This window comes from Argentina anserina, chromosome 3 (assembly GCF_933775445.1).
Source record: "Argentina anserina chromosome 3, drPotAnse1.1, whole genome shotgun sequence".
NCBI lineage: Eukaryota > Viridiplantae > Streptophyta > Magnoliopsida > Rosales > Rosaceae > Argentina > Argentina anserina.
The window spans coordinates 6,802,510-6,823,138 of NC_065874.1; the positions used below are offsets into that span (position 1 = coordinate 6,802,510).

Consider the following 20,629-nt stretch of genomic DNA (forward strand, 5'->3'; position numbering starts at 1 on the left):
ACAATAGTAGGTCAATCAATTTGTCACATCGCTATGTATGCATGACTAAATGATCTCAGTTCCTAGTAATTAGAACCACGCATGATTTGAGGACAAGACACGCAGATAAAAAAAAAATCAAGCTTGTTCAAAGCCTCTACTTTTCTCATAGTTCTACTTTTGGCCTAATCAGTTGGACCCTAACAACGCATGCGGACACTAACAGTCAGGGGCGGAACTACCTTCAGACCCTCACATTTTTACATCTTTCCATAATCACTTCATATATCTCACAAAAATGCTGAAAATGTGTGCTAATTAAACAACCGAACCCCCCCCCCCCCCCCCAATCAAGGACAACAACAAGTGAAGGACAATCAAAGAGATTGAAGGACAATCAAAGAGATTAATTTACATTTAGTAGTACTTAATGTGTGCTAATTGCACCCAATTTGAAGAGAAATTTTTATATGTTAACGTAGTACCAAGTGACGATGTTTAGTGATCATTTTTACCTGTTATATTTCGACACGTGGATTTATTACACTAAAATTATAATTTAACATATTTTTATTATTTTGAAATGACCTTCAGGTTATTGATGATTTTGAACTATGATTTAAGGTTTAGGGTGTATAGTGTATGGTTTTAGGGTTTAGAGTTTAGGGTATTAGAGTGTATGGTGTAGGGTTTTCGAAAGAAATCCAAAATAGTCTTTAACAAAATAGCTTAAATATTATATTTATAATTTTACATGTCAAATTGTGATTGAAATGGTAAACCATTAGTCATTGCCACATAGTGCTACGATAGCACTGAAAAGTTTCTCTAATTTGAATATAGAAGTACGTAAAATTTTCTTAAATTAATAATATTTTGTAATTGATTATCCTTAATGTCTAATTTATTTAGTTGTTTTATTTAATGAGATACGATCATTATCCTCTATACTTATTTATACGTCGACCACCTCAAGATTTAAATTCTGGTTCCGCCCCTGCTAAGAGTTCACCTTAGCATAGTAAAGCTTGCTCATTGACTCTAATACCTTGTTTAACAACTATACACACAATATGATCAAATTACTAGAACGAAATTATGATTAAATTAACAATATGTATGAAATTAGAGTTTGAAAGTAAATATGAAACCTGGCCATAGGTTTGTAGCTGGTAAAAAGCTCCATTAAAGCAACTACTACGGTACTACCCACGAAAATGACCAATATATATCAAATTAAGTAACATTTTCGTTCAAAAACGACGACATTGTATCAATATCAGCGCCAATGTGTGTGTGTGTGTGTTTTGTTTATATCTTTTAGAATAATCACCCGGACATGATCGATAACTTGATATTTCTTTGATGAGAATATAGAAGAACATGGTGGTCCATGTTTCTTGCATTTATAAGTTCAATTAGTTTTAGAAAGATAGCAACAGGTCATGTCAATTTTATAGCTGTAACAAGGACAAAAACAAAAACCCAAAAATTAAATACTCTCCAATGTTCTGCTACAGTACAGTGAAGAAAGAAGAAGAAGAAAGAATAGAGAGAGATCAGAGAGCTAGAGGTGCATAAAAGCTTAGCATTTATGTCTAGATCGGGATGCAGGATTTCGAGTCACGAGTCCTCTCTTTACCTAAAGCATGCATGCCTCGTGTCTGAAGCTTCTGGTCGTTCCTTGCTAGCTTCTTATACTAAGGTCTTTTCCAACAAAGGCCAAACCTTATTCTGCTTATCAGGAGTGGCTTGGTTCATCTTTCCTCTTCTTTCTGGTTTGTTTGGTTTGAGAGCTTGAAGCTGCCAGCATGATCTTGGTAACACTAGAGACTAAACCTAGCTAGCTAGCTATATGTATATATAGATCGAGAGAAGGCCGGTTGAGTGTTCAAATTTGTGCTTATATTCATATATGTCCGTTTTGGGGTTTAGATGTAAGAATTGCACCAGATCCAGGTTGATATATATAGCTTATATATAGCTATTATTCTCGCCACATCCAGTTAACATAATAGGATCATGTTATCTTCTAAAAAAAGAATAGGATCAGGTTAGTGTTGATTTTGTGCTTATTTCCGGTGGTCTCAGGTTCAGATCGATCGAGCTTATCGAACGCTGAATATATTAGCAGAAGATCTAGCTTCATGTCAATTGGTCCAGAGTCCAGACTCTTGATGAGTGTCTTTTCTGTTTTGATAGATCTTGGTTTAATTAAATCATGTTCTCGAAATTCTGGAGATCGAAACTGGTTTGAAGTCGATCAATTTGTTAGGTCAGTTAATTACTAGATAATTATTATAAGTTAGGTTACTCTAGCTACACCAGGTCATCTTGCAGCTTCAAACACTCACTCACCAACAGTATGAAACTTGATGTCTCAACTGAAATGAAGGTCTTATGGTGATTTCCTCTGCCCGTCCCAAGGAGAGAACTAGCCAGGCTTGGTTTTCGCAGGTAATCCTGGTATTGTGTATTCTTTTCGCACATGAAGAACTATGCGTACATCTTATTATCTGCTCTAGTTAATTCAAAGTTAATCTCTCTCTCTCTCTCTCTCTCTCTGAATTTCGATTGTAGCTACATGAGACAAATTTTTCAGACGTACACTGATAAGGAAAGAGCTTAGATTGAGACAATTCATGACTCTCTGAATCTGCAGAGATCGATCACTAATGTCTGGTCCATCAGTTTTTGGCTGCAGTTTGCCTACCTGGTCATGTGCTTATATAATTTTTAGATTAAACAAAAATTAATCGAATAACGGTGAAAAGAATCCAAGATTCTTTGATATCATGCTATATACAAAAATTAATTCAGCTGCTAGCTATAGCTTTTAGTTGTTGAATACTTATGCATGTATATCCGACTAATTAATCTAATCAGTCAAGCCATTTTAATCACCAAAGAGGATAGAAATTTTAGTACTCGATCTGCTAATTTTAGTGCAATCAAGATTCAATTTTAGCTAGTTAGGTTTGCATATATATGAAAAGCCATATGACATTGTCCTTATACATTAGTATATATGTACAATCTGCATTACCTAGATTAGTAGATGCATGCCTAATGATGTCAAAACATCCCGGCCGTGTATTGTGGTTTAATTGATCAGCGTGTGTTTGATTACTAGTTAATACTTGATAGTTAGTTGTTCCCAATCCTTTTGTCCAATCCTTGCCCCTCTCTCCGGCCAGTTCTCTTGTACGTGTTTCATAAATATTGCATAGTTTGCATTTGATGCATGTCATCCAACTCATGTTTGGCTTGATCAGCTATAGCTTAAGGCATTAGTTAATTTCATACAGGCCCTTCTATATTGATAATTGCTCTACTTTCACTAATCATTTGTATTGACTTGTGCATGCACTAGTCATCTAGGTAAAGATCAATTTTTCAGATCTTCTCCATTTCTTCTAATTTGTTTTGCTGCAGGGTTCCCGTCCTATATATGATAGCTTTACTGGTGCTCGTACAGTCGTACTGGTTTATTGAGAAGATAGTGAAAAATCGATGTACGTAGTCATATGCAGAGCCAGTGGTCACTCAGTTTCTGAGATAATTAACACCTCTGAGAAACCAGCTTCCGCCTGCATAGTAACTGGCAAACCCAGAAAACATATAACTAATAAACCAGCTGGGCCTTCGTCTCTGAAAAAGAAAAGTTGGTGCTGCACGTACTGCTGCATGCTAATAATTTTCACCGGTTGTTTATAGCTAGGGTACGTACGTATAAGTGCGGTAATTTCTTCTCTAAATGTTATTTCATCATCAGAATTAACTTGTAATTCAACTAGTTAACAATAACTAGCTCGATAGACTTCGGTTGTACTTCCAAGTTGATCGATCTTTTCCTCAACAACGTACTACAGCTAGTCTTGATATGCCCCGATCAAACTGCACGTGTAATGCTGTCATGCAATTATTAATTAACCTTGCTTTTGGAGTATTTTTTTCTACGAGCTAGGTGTTTAACTTTCGTTTGTTATTTAATTTTAGTAGTAATTTGCAAGTAGGCATGACCCATTTACTTTCTGATTCAGAGTTTCGTTTTATAAGATGAAGCTCTCATGATCACATCATTAGTTTACATATAATCAACATCTATCTACTTTTGGTTATAGGTACTTGTCAAAGGACAATTCAAGGTCATGTTTTGAACTAAAACATGTCACATGCATATACGATATCCAATAATTCAATAATAGTTACTTCAGCTTCTATGAGGTTTCATGGGTTGCTAAGTTGCTTCAGGACTTTAAGGAAAATACACTTGATGATAGGAATAATAAGATTCATAGCTCAGAAACATGTTCTCTTAATCGAAGGCATCTTTGAGAGATGTAAGGTAAAAACAATTAGTAGGATGGTTGTCCCTTGATATGCATTCTTTATATTAATGAGAATGTGAGATTGCTAGGCCTAGCTAGAACCCTTATGCAGAAGCTAATGCCTAAATTGGCCAAGTTTTCCTTGGCCTTCATCCTCGATTACACCAAGAAAATGTAACAAAAAGAGAAAAAGAGAGATCAATTAGATCATGCACAAGAACACCAAGGCACAAAAGCATGCATGCTCAAACCAAAAAAAAAGAAGAAGAAGATAATCATGGTTGAAGAAGTCTGAACTGAAGCCGCATTTACAAATATAGCTACAAAGTGAGTTCACATATTCGACTCGAGAAGATACAAATGGCTCCCCACCCCATATTACTCGTTCCTTTTTCCTATCATAAAAAAAGAGGGGGTTTTGACCTAATGCACAAAATCAGCACAAAAAAAAAAAAGCCCAGTTCAGCTTGATATGCCCATTTCAATGTTTTTCCGGACAATTACATTACTTACATTACTAACCTGCTCTTTTCTTTTCAATCCTCTCGCTTAACTTTCACGGCCTCGCACTATCGTTGCTTTGGTAATATCATTCATATTCATTCAGTGGCGGAACCAGAAGCTTAGATGAGTGGGGCCAAAGTTACTCTAATTTATATGCCGGAATCACAATTTTGTTTACTATACGTCTATAGTATCTTTAAATTAAGTGTCGCTATTTTTTATTAAAATGAAGCTCTTTTAAATTAATCTCTACATGGCTTTATTTTGATCTTTCATTTTATATAATAGAAGATGATATATGTCTCGTCTTATGTTCATTTATAAAATCTCTTAATTGTTTTATCTCACAACTGAAAATTTAAATAAAAAAAACAAATTTATCTAATAAACAAATCATGAATCTAAAAACTAAAATAGTAAACACTATAACAAAAGGAATCCAACATACAAAAGAGGAGAAAAGTTTCTTATAAAATAAGTGGAAATATTTGATAAAAATTGGATTTTTTAGGTTATAGGGAAAAGAAAAACAATAACAAGATTACTGGGGTCAGTAATTTAATATTGAGGGTTACTTGGTGTCAGTAATTTGTTATTGAGGTTACTGGGTGTTAGTAATTTGTTATTTAGGGGGTTATTAGGTGTCAATAATTTTGTTATTGGGAGGGTTATTAGGTGTTAGTAATTTGCTATTAGAGGTTACTAGGTGTCAGTAACTCTAAACGTTAAACATTGTTATGCACTGCTTTTTAGGGGGTTATTGCGTGTTAGTAATTTGTTATTAGGGTTACTGGTGTCAGTAATTTGTGATTAGAGGTTACTGGGTATCAATAATTTGTCATTTGGAGGAACGAGTGTCAATAATTTGTTATTGAAGCTTACGGTGTTAGAAATTTTTTCTGGCGACTGGAGTCCGGCAATGTTCTGATAAAGTAATATCTCTCATCAACTTTCTCTCTCTATGATGTTTAGATATATGAGGGTAAAATTGTCTTACAATTATATTTTTTGTACTAATTGGGCAAATGTTAGTATATTTTGTGTTGAAATGGTCACATTTTGAATTGTCATTCAAATAGACAATGATAGGGAAAATTTGTATGAAATGATCATTTTTCCAAAAAAGAGATAGGGACCTTCTACTAGGCTAGGCTCTGACCAAAAACTATTGTACATTCTGCTGGATTGGATTTCAACAGCTGCTTATACTCCTCAATTCAAGAGTAGTGCTTATGCTATAACGACTCCAACCAAAGTGATACATCTGAAGATCAATGGATACGCTACGCATCACCTAAACGTCTCTATGAAAACCTAAAATGCCCCACATATATATAACCTGTATATATTATTTCTACCTTTACCAATCTATCCATAAAAGAATATAGCAACTCATGCAACAGGAAATGTGACCTGAACCCGTTCATTGTGAAATCACACTTTGATATGAAGTGTAAGCCGGAACTTGTAGTCTGGGCCTTGAGGGGAAATGAAGCATTCCCACTGGGTATTGCAATTACTTCAAGACCAAGATAGTTCACTATTACTTGTTCCTGCTTCATTTGGGTCCTTTAGTGTTTAAGAAAGAGTAGTTGCAGTTTCTTCTTTTTGGTTCAGGCTCTCCTAACTGTAACGAAACAGAAATCTCTTCATCGGAGCCACTCCGCAATGCCAAAACGTTTTTTGATACTGGATTTTCCTCTTTATTTCTATGAATTACTGGAGATCTGCTGGCAAAACTTGGAATGAACTGAAGCTCAACACTGGGAGCTGTTTCAACACCATTTTCAATGTGAAAGTCACCATGGATCAATGGCCGACTTGGTCCTAGACAGGATTCACCTTCAAATGGTACTTGCTGAAAGATTAGACCCGGAGGTCTACAGTTATCTTGTAGCTTATGTTTATATGGAGCACAGCCGGCAGAGGATGACTCTGCAACAGTGGAACCGATCCCACCTGCTGAAACATTTCTTTGCTCTTGAATTGCAGCTAAGTTAACAATAAATACAAGTCAGGAAATATGCCAAACAAAACTATGTGTTGACAAAAAAAAAAACAAGTTTGAAGAGAGAAAGAAAGAAAAAAAAAGAAAGAAAGATCCCATGAACCATTTTGATATATATATATATATATATATATATATATATATATATATATATATATATATATATATGAAAGCTAAAGATTACCAAAATGAAGATAGATGCACTAGAAGTAACATTGAAAGAGTGATAGGCCTTAGAGAGCAAGAAGAATTGGATGGGAACAAAGAGTTGGATGGTTCAAGAGCACAAACCTCGAAGCCCTTCTTTGGTTGTTATCAGATCAAGCTCCAGAAGTTCAATAAGGCGCCCAAGATCAACTCCACTAGTCCAATTTTCAGGAGGTTGACCTATTTTAAGTTTCAAGCGACCACGGTTAGCTGTCCCACCCCAAATGATCCCAACAGGTCGCGGCTTCTCTCCATTTTGACCAGTTAATAGAATGAGGCTTCCACTATCACCTTCAAGATCAAAAGTCTGCTGATTCTCTCCAACAACAAAAAAATCAGTGAAGAAACAGATCCCTTTTTCATCATTGTACTCGAGGGCATATGCCATGATGGTCCCAGTAGTCAAACCTGAACTTCTCCCAACTTTTATCACTTGCCTACCAATGAGACTGCTGATTGGGGACTGCAAATCTATACTGTTAACATCACCAATCTCACCTACACCTCGCACAATTGTAATTACATTCTCCATATTGAAATCTTCAGCAAAAGGAATGAAGGCACCATCAGCTCGCACAAATGTTTCTGCAGGGCACCAAATTGTAAAGGGAAGACATAGAGGTCCGAAAACAAAATTATTTTAAGTTATGTGTTTCCTAAGATTAGATGTTCTTCAGTGTCTATCAAAGCCAATATTGTAAAAATCATAATTTTAAATTTTGATTTAAGTCATACCCCACACTAGTTTTTCAACGGAGATGGTACATAAAGTCATGCAAATTAACACTCATTTATACAAGACAACCGTCGTAGGCCAAGTAACACTATCAGCTTAAAAAGTAACTGCTAACAATTGTCACCATAGATGCACAAATGATTTATGGAATTAGCTTCAAAAATCATACCTGGGTTTGTTCCAGCAAATATTCCATACCATTGTTCATCTGTGATAAAAGATGTTGCCCTCTCTACAGCACCAAGATACACGCCAGGTCCAAGGCTTGGTGGCATAGGGTGAAACATTTTCTGGTTTGGATAGTCCAAATCAACTGCCACATGCCTATTTGTGAGGAAACCAACTTGTCTATTTCCTGTTCGACTTCTGACAATAGCACCCATAGTTCCATACGTCTCCTGGCTTGCAACCTAACCAAGAAAAAATGACTTAGCAATTAGGTGACTTTAGGAACCAGTTAGACTCAACCCAGAGTATACAGTAGACAGATTCCATCAATAGATTTGAACATAAGGGGACCATACGATCACTTAGTTTACCACTATGCTTAAAAGCTTTGACTGTTGAAATTCAAGACAACTATTGTTCTTATATCTTAGCACTCCCCCACAAATTGAGTTCTCCCTAGCACTGAAGAGTCCAACATGTAAATGCCAACATAAAATGAGAGGTTCCAATCACGAAATACTTTTCATCCCACCTTGATACCCTGTTATGATTTGTCAGTTTATCAGTGTTCCTAAATTTTTAAGTTTACTCAAAGAGGGGATAATGCAAAGAAATTTGAAAAAAAACAAAACATAAGTATAAAAGCCGATTCACACATATCTTTTTACGTTATCATTCACCAGGTAAACATCTATACTCATGACTTATAGTACGGAATTAATTTTTATGGCTCATCACCTATTCAGCAGCCTAAAAAAAAGTAATTACTTAACACTATCTAAACTTACAAGTCAAAACCTGATTACAACTGCCACAGAAAACAAGTAGATCGCAGCAATTTCTTGATAAATACCTGAGAACCAGATCCAACAAATGGATCACTTCCCCTCAAGCCATCTGCAAGCTCTGTGTAAAGCTGTTCCTTGGGAGTTGGAGCTGGAGATCCAAAATAAGAAAATTCCACAACATCCACATCACACCATACACCTCCTGGCCCCTGGACCATTTTTCAAAAGCAGTCACCGAATTAAAGAAGAACCTGGTCAAAGTTCAAGATAAATAAACAGCATAACAAACAATTTAAATACAAACACCTGTTATATTTCTGAATGTTCATAAGTTTGTAACAAGTGATAGTCTTCATATTCCCCACCCACATACAAAACTGTTATTTTTACTTTTTTTAACAAGATTTATTACACAAGCTTTCATCATTTCGACTAGTATCAAGATGATTTGAAAAAAGGAAAGACATTTAAATAATACATAACTAACTAAAGAATGGATGAAAGGTAAAGAAAGTAACAAAGTCCCACAAAAACAAACAAAATTTCCACCTCAAGTGCAGTAGGTAGACACTGTAAATGACTGAGCCAATGCCTGTGAGCTTTACGAGCAACAAAGACAAGAATAGCTGGAATTTCTGTCAAGACACCATTTCGAATCCGAAACCCAATGGCAGTGCCAAGACTAAATCGACGCAATATTTTGCTATGGAATGCCCTAATGGTCATCAGTTCAAGCAAGGTTGTAGCCTGCTGTCCTGATGGCAACCGCCCCAAAGTTTCAGGAAGAACACCCTTCTGTAGGTTTCTGAAATAGTTTGCTCTATCTTCTGCTGCATCATTAATCCGAGTCAAAGTAGGCCACGAGAAGTAGGCAGCATTGCTCTCAGTGTGCTGACCACTAGATGCAAATGGCTGGAGCGAAAATGGACTTGAAGAAGGGAGTTTAGGATGACAGCAGTAGTTCCTTTCCAAGTCTAGAGCAGACTCCTCGGACTGTGTTGATCCAGAGTGATAAAATCTTAAATCTAGTCTGGATCTGTCCATAATTTAGCTCTCCTACATGATATAAATTCAACACTTCTGAGAATGTCCATGTCTATAGTTAAGAAGCACCAAAAATAACCATATAACCTATATACATTTTTCTAGCTTGAGTCTTTATACTTGAGAGGTTTACACCTCAAAATATGAAAATGTGCCATTATTTTCGGAATTACATAGTAATTCTGAACCTTTCTGGACAATCGAAAAAGGAAGGCAGAGATAAAGAAGAGATTTAAGATTATAATAGCTTTAGAGGATATAAAAATGACACTACTGCAGATGCATAAGGAACAAAAAATAGACAAAAAAGGAATGCATTCTGAATTCTAACAAGGGGGACAGTGGTACAGCTCTGAAACTGAGTAAATGGAGAGATCATTCAACCTCTGAACTCTCAACGAGATCATTAAACCTTACTGAACTCTCATCTCCCAGTAAGTACTCATTTTTATAAATTTGCAAACGTCATACACATCAAATCCACTTCCATCTTTAAAAAAAAAAAATATCCACTTCCATATTGCGGAACGAATAAACTAAGATAGGAACACACACCCGCACACCTACATTTAATCAACAATAATAATCACATAGCTCTTACAAAATCAAAAAAAGGTTTGTAAATTCGTTGAAGGGTATCTGAAGAGATGACCCCCCCCCCCCCCCCCCCCCAAAATCAAGAGACAAGAACTTTCAATATAAACACGATGAAAAAACCAAAACGATCCCAGTTCTCATGCAGAAATAGCATACAAGATTAAACTAAAGCAAAAGGAGGGCAAATGGGGTTAGCTTTGTCAAAAGCACGAGACAGATAGCATTGAAACAGAGCAAACTAACAAACACATGTTATCAAACAGTCTGATATAAATGAACAACAGAAGAAAGATTGTTGATAGTGAAGGAATGGATTGAACCCAGAAAAACAGAAACCCCAAAATCAAACCTTTATGCAAAACCCAGATTGAATATAAGAAACAAGGTAAAGAGCATATTGAGAGAGAACTCACTAGTGATCAGCAATGGTGGAGCTGAGATGGAGGGCTCAAAGCAATGCCCTTTGAAGATTTTCATGCCCTAGGGAAGATTTTCCAACACACCCATCATCAAGAACATCAAGATTATAGCACACAATCACTCCACCACAGAATTTATACACACAAAAAAGATTTGAGTACTGTTAAATGTGTGAAAAGAGAAAAAGTGAGAGAGAGAGCTATATTTAGAAAGACTTTTCTTGTTGATTTAGAATCAACTTTAAAGAATAAGAAGCGCTATACTTATTCTAGTTTCTCTATACTGTTGAATTTGGACACTATCTGGTATTTGATTTATTAATAATACAAAGAACCATAGAGGATGTATTTGTGTAAACTACCCTTTTCTCCTTTTTTTTCTTTTGTATTCTTTCTCTTTTTTCCTTTCCTTTTTGCACTCTCATAAGTCTCATCACATTTTTTTGGTGGAGGATTTTAATGGAGGGAGAGATGGGCAGAGAGGAAATTTTTTTTTCTTGAATCCAAATTATATTTTATTTTGATCGTAGGGAATGGGGGCCCATCCTTATTTGCTCCCCAAAAGTAGCACACTCCTCATCTTAATAATTAATTTCCAATCTAGCTATAGTGAAGTTTTCTCTCTAGTGAGTTCCTTCCTTCTGTTGATGATTCCAACAGATGATAGAGTGATTAGCTCCTTGCTTAATTCATTGGGTGTTTTTCTAGTACATTTTGTGCATATAATGTGGTTAAGTTATAATTAATTATATACCACATTATGAGAATGATTAGAAGTAGGTTCAGGAGGGATAAAGTTGGAGACAAACCCTTATGTACCCTAATTTAATTATGATTTATCTGCTTTTATTTAGGTTCATTTCAATTAGCTGAAGTTTCAAACCTTTCTCTCACACATGTCATGTGCTTCATCCATTATATTTCTTCACAAAGCTATCTCAAGTCTACATAGTAGACCTTACTAAAGAGAATTGTCTTTCCAGAATCAAATACTCTCTCTCTACATCCAATCAGATATCCTTTGCATTATCTTCAACTTTTATCACCCACATTATCTTCTCCATCTTTCAATTACCATATAATGATAACAAGCAGTGAACTTATAATAATTTAGTCTAGTAGAAATTATGATTACTACTAAGATGTCAATACTATCTTGGTGATACAATCTACTGTATACTAGTTCTGTATTCCAATATAGATGAAGATCACCCTCCATCTAGCAGTCACTTTAGACTATTATTATTTAGGGCCCCTTTCCAGTTGGAAGATTGTAGCAATGGATAGGTAAGCTCTTTGTCACGTATATATTTGTAGTACTACATGACAATGATAAAATTTGCTGATCTCAAGCATTATGACTTATGAGAGAGAAAGAAGAGAGAGGAGTTATTCCCCCCAATGAAAATTTCCACAATGCAATTATTGGATCTGCCCCAGAGGCCCCATAGCACAGTGATCCCTTGTATCTTTTTCAAAAAGGAATTGTGATTTTGTAGGAGCACTTACTCAGTGTCCCCTTTTATTTCCCCCTTTAATATTTTTGGGACCTTTAATGGTACACAAGTGTCCTTCAATCCTCACCCCTTACAATTATCTTCCCTCAATTTTTTTTGTCTTCTGGCTTAAAATTCATAGAAGGTCCCCAGTCCTGCTTCAAATAGTGATTCAGCCATAGAAAAAAGGCCAGTCTTGATTATCATCAAAAACACAAGGGACAACGAAAAATACAGAGGGACTTGTGGCCTATATACCATTTCAGAGAGAATGGTGCAGCTGTATATTTTGCTCTATGAGACATGGAGACCTTGAGTGATTGAGTGGATTGAAGCATATTCCCTACAAGACATAATAGAAGGTGCTCTACCCAACTGTATCACTCTAATCTTCCCTTAGCCTTGGGCAGTTGGGCCCTTTATTGCCACTATTCATCATCTCATAGTAACTTAAGGATAACCAATCATTTCTGACCACTTGTCTATAAGATAAGAGCCCTTTGCACTACTCCCATTCATAATTCAACACTAAATTGCGAGAAAGCTAGTTTAGTTTGACTAAAGAATAGGTATAATCTGACGTGAAAGAATCAGGAAACCTATTTTGTGGGTGCCCCTGTATCGAATTTCTCCAAAAAGACCCGAGTACTGAATTTTGGATCAATTCTTCTGAGAAAAGTTTCCATTAGCATAACAAGTGACTGAAGGGTGGGCATAAAAAACGGAAATTCCGATCCCGTTCCGATGGGACGAGACGTGAGACGAATAATTTATATCCCGCTTCGTCTCGTCTCGTCCCATTTTTAATGAAAACTTAAAAATTCTTATATATTTGTATCAAAATGAAACTAATTTATGTTCTTAATAACTCCAAAATTATATCAACTCAAATAGTAATAATAAATTATAATTTTTTGAACATAATATGTATTTTTTTGTTAAAATTTCATTATTGAATGTTACTTTGTTAATGAAAAAGTAAAAATATAGGTTTTTATTTAACTTTATAGGAATATGGTATTTGTCCCGTCCCGATCTCGTACCGTTCCAACCGGGATTAATCCCGAGTGTGATGCATTCTTAAACCCTCGTCCTGTCTCAATCTCATCCAGATTCAAAAGAGTGGGATGAGACGTGGGATTGGCCCCGTCCCGTGCCCACCCTTAAGTGACTCCGAATTGATTTAAGAGCAGCTAGGCCGACTGAGGCCCAAATTCCCTGGCCCATTACGTACTCGTATACATACACCAGCTTCACATTTTCAAAGCGATGACGTGGCACAATCGTCTTCGAAACCCGAGTCGAAGCTCCGGTAACCACCTTGATCAGAAAGAGAAGAGGACGTGACGGCAGAGGAACGAAACGATGTCGGAAGCGACGACGGGATTTGCGGAGTGCGATCGGCTGCAGCGGGCGCTGGCGGAGTGTCACCGTCGGATCCCGGCGGGTCGGGCGCGGGAATCGGGTTGCCGCCACCTGAACCGCGGACTTGCCGAGTGCTTGGTGTCGGTGGTGTGCCCTGACGAGGTCGAAGCAGTTCGGAGCCTCTGCGGTAGCGGCGGCACGGGTCTGAAGCGGAGACAGTGCCAGCAGGCTCAGCTCTCCCTCTCTGTCTGCCTCTCCTCTCATCAACACTAACTTTTCAATCTGTTTTTTATTTTATTTTTTTGGTAATTTTATTGTGAAGTAAGATGTATCAATGTGAGAAATATTTGTTCGATTTCATTACAAATCGAGCACAAAGATCACTCTGATGTAACTCTTTTTAGCACGATCGAATGAGAAAATTGAACATCATATACATGAACAAACCAGCGACGAAGTAGAAAGAAACAATGCAGCAAGCTAATTAAGTAGCTTGTTTATATAACAGTTTTGAGTTACAGTAGTATATATACAGCAACAAAGATTATCAAACCACTTGAAGCTTTGTTTCTCTGATAAGAATCATAAGATGCAAAATTCCCAGCTTTGCAATGCCCATAATCAAGAGTATTCATGTTAGGAACTCATGTTCCTTCACTCTGCTGAACAACATCTCCGCACGGCTCATCTTTCCTCCTTGAAATATCCACCGATCATCGCAGTATACATGCACACATTTGGCATATTACTATCACCCGGAACAAGCTTCAAAAACAGCCTAAACGCCCCCTCAGCCCAACCTTCCTTGCAGCGCCCATCAATCAACACCTTATGTGTATACACATTCGGCTTCCAACTTATCATAACCATCTTTCCAACATCTCAAAACGCTTGCTTAACACTCCTCCACATCTATGTTTCAGCCATTTTAACAGTGAAAACAGAGGTCCACAGTTATCTTGTAGCTTATGTTTATATGGAGCACAACCAGCAGATGATGCTTGGCATCTGTGGAACCAAATTCAGCTGCTGAAGCATTCCATTGGTCTCGGACTGCAGCTATGTTAACAATAAACACAAGTCAGGAAATGCAGCAAAGAAAGCATATGTTGACACATAATCATTTATCTATATATCATTCATTCTTCTTTTAAAGGAAGAACACAACTCACAGTTACTAACTTCCCCGCCCAAAAAAATATATATTAAATAACAGTTAATAAAGTGGCATTTTTCATTGCTGTAGTACAACCTAGAAATCATCAATCATCATCTACATGATATCATTATAAAATGAGTACAAGAACATTTTTGAAATTAAGACATAAAAACAAGTTTGAAGAGAGAAAGAAATGATCCCATGAGCCAACTCATAATATAGATGCTAACCAATAATCAAATGAAGATAGATGCACCATAGAACGCAGCGGAAGCAATATTGAAAGAGTGATAGGACATAAGGACATGAAAGAACAAGAGCAATCAGACGGGGAGAATTCGAAACAACTGGATGGTTCAGAAGCACAAACCTGAACTTCTCCCAACTTTTATCACCTGCCTACCAATGAGACTGCTGATTGGGGACTGTAAATCTATACTGTTAACATCACCAATCTCACCTACACGTCGCACAGTTGTAATTACATTCTCCATATTGAAATCTTCAGCAAAAGGAATGAAGGCACCAGCGACGCGCACAAATGTTTCTGCAGGGCACCAAATTGTAATGAGAATGTGCTAGGGGTCCGAAAACTATGTTCTTTCAGGTGCCACTTTTAGTTCAATCTACATTCTACAGTAACTCAGGTAATAACATGCGAGAACTATTTCTTCTTTAAAAAAAGGAAAAAAAAGGACTAATGACTACTAGGTTATGATTCTCAAGATTTAGATGTTCTTTCATGGGTCATTTGTATCAAACCCAACATTTTATATCTTGATTTAGGTCATAACAACTAATTTTTCCAACAAATATGGTACATAAATCATGCATAAGTAAAACTTAAGTTTTAATCTTGATTATACAACACTGTTGGACTAGGCCAAGTATCAAGCTTTCCCCCCATATTCAAGAAACACTATGAAGCTCAATAAATAACTGCTGACTATTGCCACCATGGATGCACATATGATTTATTGAGAACCATAGCTTCGAAAATTATTACCTGGAACTGTTCCAGCAAATATTCCATACCAGAGGTCATCTGTGAGAAAAGATGTTGTCCTCTCTACAGTACCAAGATACACCCCTGGTCCAAGGCTTGGTGGCATGGGATGAACATTTTCTGGGTTGGATACTCCATATCAACTGCTACATGCCTATTTGTGAGGAAACCAACTTGTCTATTACCTGTTCGACTTCTGACAATAGCACCCACAGTTCCATATATCTCTTGGCTTGCAACCTAAACAAGTAAAAAGGACTTGGCAATTCGATGACTTAAGGAATTAGGACACAACCCATGGTGTACAGTAGATAGGTTCAATCAATAAATTTGAGGTTCAGGGAGCCACAAGATCTCTTAGCTTACCACTATCCTTAAACTCATTAAACTTGAGCTGACCCTAGCACTAAGAGTCAAACATGTAAAACTCAACATAAATTGAGAGGTATGTTTTTTTGGTCAATAAATTGATAGGTTCCAATAATAGGATACTTTCCGTTTCACCTTGATAGTTTGATATGGCTTTGTCAGTTAACCAGTGTTCTTTAAACTGAAGTTTAAACCGAGGGGATGCAAAGAACAAAAATCATAAGAATACCGTAGTAGGACATATAGCTTTATAAATTGTACTGAGCAAAACTGCTGGGTAAATTTCCTCTATACTCATGAGTTATAGCATGTAATTAACTTTTGGGTCATCACCTATTCAGAAGCCTCAAAATACAGTAGTGGACATTTACTGTCATCACTACCCACCCAAAACAAGAATATAATTACTTAAAACCATTTAAATTACAGTTCAAAAAACAGATCATTACTGCAACAGAAAACAAGATGGCAGCAATTTCTCATACCTGGGAACCAGAACCAACAGTCCAACACATGGGTCACTTCCCCTCAAGCCATCTGCAAGTTCTGTGTATAGCTGTTCCTCGGGAGTTGAAGCCGGAGAACCATAATAGGAAAACTCCACAACATCCACATCACAGTGTCACACCATACACTTCCTGGCCCCTGGACCATTTTCCAAAAGCAAATACGAATTAAAGAAAGATTTGTGAACGCTTATAAGTTTGTAACATGTAGGTTTAGGCTTCTCACATACAGCACTGCTTATTATATTTTTTTACAAGAGAATGTTACATAATTTTTCATCATTTTGACTGGCATCAAGATTGATTTGGAAAAAGAAAAGACATTATTTTATGACTAAATAATAGATCTAACCACATAGCAGATAAAAGGAAAACAAAGTATCACAATTCACAAGTGGACAGAAAATTACACCGTAAGAGTAGCAGGTAGACACTGTGAATGACTATGCCATTGCCTGTGAGCTTTATGGGCAACAAAGACAAGAGCAGCTGGAATATCTGTCAAGATATATACCATTTCGAATCCGAAACCCAATGGCAGTCCCAAGACTAATGTGACGCAATGTCTTGCTATGGAATGCCCTAATATTCATCAGCTCAAGAAAGGTTGTCGCCTGCTTTCCTGATGGCACCCACCCCAAGGTTTCAGGAAAAGAAAAACAGTTCTGAAGGCTGTTGAAATAGTTTGCTCTATCTTCTGCTGCCTCAATAATCTGGGGAAAAGTAAGCCATGAGAAGTACGCGGCATTGCTCTCTGAGTGCTGACCACCAGATGCAAATGGCTGGAGGGGAAATGGACTTGAAGATGGGAGATAAGGATGACAGCAGTTGTTCATTTCCATGTGTAGATTAGACTCCATGGACTGTGTTGACCCAGAGTGAAAAAAAAAAATTCTTATTCAATCTGAAAAAATATAAATTTACACTTCTGAGAATATCATCTTAGCCGAGTTGAAATGTAAAATGTTGTAGCAACATACAGAACAAAAATCAATAGATGAAAAAAAAAAGTTGTTTTCCGAATTTCAACAAGGGAAATAGATGGTACAGCTCTGCGACTCATAGAGAGATTATTATAGATTTCTGAATTATCGAGATTATTAAACTCCTCTGAACTCTCATCTCACAATATGTACCATTTTGACTGCATTTCTTAATTGTCTAACTTCATGCATTTAACTCTGTCCGGCACATAGTATTGAAATCAAGTTCTTCCCACTAATCCACCATTATATTGCAGAATGCATCAACAAAATTAGGAGCACACCCAAACACCTAAATTTAATGAAGTATTATTGAATCTCTCTTCCGATTTTAAAAGGTTTGCAAATTCGTTAAGACTTTCAAGATAATTCCCGAATTCAACACGTACATGATTAGGAATAAATTTTTTTTTTAAATCCCATTTCTCATGCAGAAACAGCATACAAGATAAAAGAAAGCAAGAAGAGGGCAAATGGGTGTGACTTTATAATGCTATCAGAGCAACTAACATACCCATGTTATCAAATAGATAGACATAAATGAACAACATAAGAAAAATTGTTGATAGTTGACTCCAGAGAGCAGTGACCCCAAATTCAAATCTTCATGCAAAACCCAGAAAACATACATGCCAGAATATAAGAAGCAAGTAGAGAGAACTATCAAGTGATCAGCGATGGTTGAGCTGTGATTTGATGAAGGGATCAAAGCAGTACCCTTTGAAGATTATATCATTATGAGAAAGATAGAGAAAGAGAGTGATGACTCATCTCCCCCCCCCCCCCCCCCCCCCCCCCAATGAAATATTTCACAATGCAATTATTAGCTTACTGCTCACAATGAAGCTATCTCTTTTTCAAAAAGGATAGAACTATTACAGGCACTCACCTCAGGATTCCTTTTATTTTCTTTTTCAATTGTACATCCTTCAGTCCTTCATTCCTCAACTCTTACAAGTTACAATTATCATTTCCAGTTTGATAAGTGACTCAACCCTAGAAAATACCATAAAAAAAAATAGGGCAAGGACAATGATACTCTACTGTACGAGACCATTGACACTAAGTGATTGAATGGATGAAAGCATTTCACCATGAGAGAATCAACTGTATTACTCTCAACCTCCCTTAGCCTTGGCCCTTTTCATGCCATTATGTTGTAGAACTAGGATAAACATTTCTCAGATGAATAAAAGCTTAGCCTTTGTCAAAAACTTCACTACAATATTCATATGCTAACACTACAATGATAAGAAATGTTTGACTGTTCAATGAGTGAAAATTCTTCAAAGATTGGGAGCAAGTAAAAACTATCTGTTTGTTTTCATTGCTAATTCAGTACAAAAGGTCACTCATGTATAGCGTACTCGACTTAAAAAGATCATTTGACAGATAAACAACATAAACATGCAAACAAACCAGCCGCGAAATAAGAGCATTACAAACAGAAACACGGGAAAGATACAAGTATGTGGCTTTGGTGACTGCACTCTGCAGTACCAAGGGTTGTACAGTTAAGCAGAAAACTTGTTTCGGTCATGAGGAGAAGAGTAGTTGATGTTTGGGCCCGAAGGAACTATGCCGAATGGATTGATGGAAGGATGGCTACCGTAGTAGTGCTGTTTGATGTGATCCATTTGGACTGTGCTGCTCATTCCAGGAACTTGGAAGATGTCCTTGGTGTAGTTGAACAGATTCGGGTACTCACGCAGAAGTTTCTTGTTGCACTTGAAATGGACTGCATAAACCTGTCGGGGTGGCAACAACTTGAATTGGTTAGAACATGGCAACATTTGACTTAAATGCAGAGAATCAGTTGAGTGAGCAACAAATATCGGTACCTCATCAAATCTTATGAGAGTTACGAACAAGCGAACATCTGCTTCAGATAATGTATTACCACACATGTATCGTTGCTTGCTAAGTATCTCCTCACATCTGTCCAGAGCTTCATACAGTTGTCTCACAGCCTGAGGGAAGAAAGATCAAACAATGTAAACTACATAACTTCAAGAACTGAAACAAGTTACAGCAGTCGAATTTATTACCTCCTCATAAGGCTCCTGCTTCTTGGCAAACCCACATTTATAGACACCATTGTTTATCTTGTCATATATCCATTCATTAGTCTGATTGATTTGGGATTGCAAGTGAGTGGGATACAAGTCCAAAGCCGGGTTCTCTGCTATACTGTTCAATTCAGAATTAAACATGCGAATGATCTCTGAACTCTCGTTACTAACAATTGTTCCAAGTTTTTTATCCCATAGAACCTATCAAATAATGAAGTGTTGATCATTTGGTGGTAAATAGATAGAAAGCAAAAGATAACAAAACAAAACAAAACAAAACAAAAAACAAAAAAATTTTACTAGCACTTAATGTGAGATCATACCGGAACTGTGTACTTTCCAGTGTATTTTGTACTGGCAATCTCATAAAGTTCTCGTACACTTTTTGCTCCATTCAGAGGGTCAGGTTCTGCTCCCACCAGCTCCTTAACTGAAGCAGGAAAAACCCATCCCATATGCTCATCACCTTCTTTTGTTCTTTCCCATATAGGTTTGACCGACTACACAGAACAACAAACAATTAGACAAGAAAATAAACTCTAACAGTGTGAATCTACAAATTACAACTTACAAGCTTAATCAGCAATGCATTACCGTGAAGCTGATGGCTTTCTGAAGTCCCTTCATATTTAAGTATGCAAGGCACCTTGACGCCCACGGGCAAGCATAGGAGATATACAGATGATATCTCCCAGCTTCTGCTGGAAATTGAGAATCCGGGTCTCGTGAAATGAAGTTACGGAATTCAGAAGCACTCCTCACAAACGCTCCAGATTGTGAGACCTCATCCAGTGCAGAACGAGCCATGTTATGATAAGTGTGCTGAAGAAAAAATACGCGCAGAAAATACTTTTACTTACTGTAATCTAGTGACTAAAGTGTACATAAAGAC

General features: G+C 36.9%; 4 protein-coding genes and 1 long non-coding RNA gene across 5 annotated transcripts; 2 read left to right on the top strand and 3 right to left on the bottom strand.

Annotated features, from left to right (window-relative positions):
* Positions 1-1,463: 1,463 nt before the first annotated feature.
* LOC126788106 (uncharacterized) lies at positions 1,464-3,928 on the top strand. Its single transcript, XR_007671334.1, has 2 exons — positions 1,464-2,436; positions 3,415-3,928. It is a non-coding gene; the product is annotated as an uncharacterized LOC126788106 (long non-coding RNA).
* Positions 3,929-5,926: 1,998 nt separating this feature from the next.
* On the bottom strand, positions 5,927-10,975 carry LOC126786503 (protein NARROW LEAF 1-like). The gene is made up of 6 exons (XM_050512344.1): positions 10,776-10,975; positions 9,271-9,777; positions 8,787-8,930; positions 7,935-8,175; positions 7,114-7,614; positions 5,927-6,806 (listed from the first exon to the last, which is right to left on the bottom strand). The coding sequence occupies exons 2-6, from the start codon at positions 9,763-9,765 to the stop codon at positions 6,373-6,375; spliced, it is 1,815 nt and encodes a 604-aa protein (XP_050368301.1). The 5' UTR covers positions 9,766-9,777; positions 10,776-10,975; the 3' UTR covers positions 5,927-6,372.
* Positions 10,976-13,516: 2,541 nt separating this feature from the next.
* Positions 13,517-14,042, top strand: LOC126786505 (uncharacterized). Its single transcript, XM_050512346.1, has one exon. It carries the CDS (start codon positions 13,643-13,645, stop codon positions 13,913-13,915), a length of 273 nt encoding a protein of 90 aa, XP_050368303.1. The 5' UTR covers positions 13,517-13,642; the 3' UTR covers positions 13,916-14,042.
* An 81-nt stretch (positions 14,043-14,123) lies between these two features.
* LOC126786504 (protein NARROW LEAF 1-like) lies at positions 14,124-16,790 on the bottom strand. The gene is made up of 3 exons (XM_050512345.1): positions 15,808-16,790; positions 15,172-15,348; positions 14,124-14,701 (listed from the first exon to the last, which is right to left on the bottom strand). Exons 1-3 carry the CDS (start codon positions 15,911-15,913, stop codon positions 14,571-14,573), a joined length of 414 nt encoding a protein of 137 aa, XP_050368302.1. The 5' UTR covers positions 15,914-16,790; the 3' UTR covers positions 14,124-14,570.
* Positions 16,791-18,963: 2,173 nt separating this feature from the next.
* LOC126787648 (uncharacterized) lies at positions 18,964-20,559 on the bottom strand. The gene is made up of 5 exons (XM_050513535.1): positions 20,332-20,559; positions 20,061-20,237; positions 19,714-19,938; positions 19,507-19,635; positions 18,964-19,413 (listed from the first exon to the last, which is right to left on the bottom strand). Exons 1-5 carry the CDS (start codon positions 20,542-20,544, stop codon positions 19,180-19,182), a joined length of 978 nt encoding a protein of 325 aa, XP_050369492.1. The 5' UTR covers positions 20,545-20,559; the 3' UTR covers positions 18,964-19,179.
* Positions 20,560-20,629: the final 70 nt, after the last annotated feature.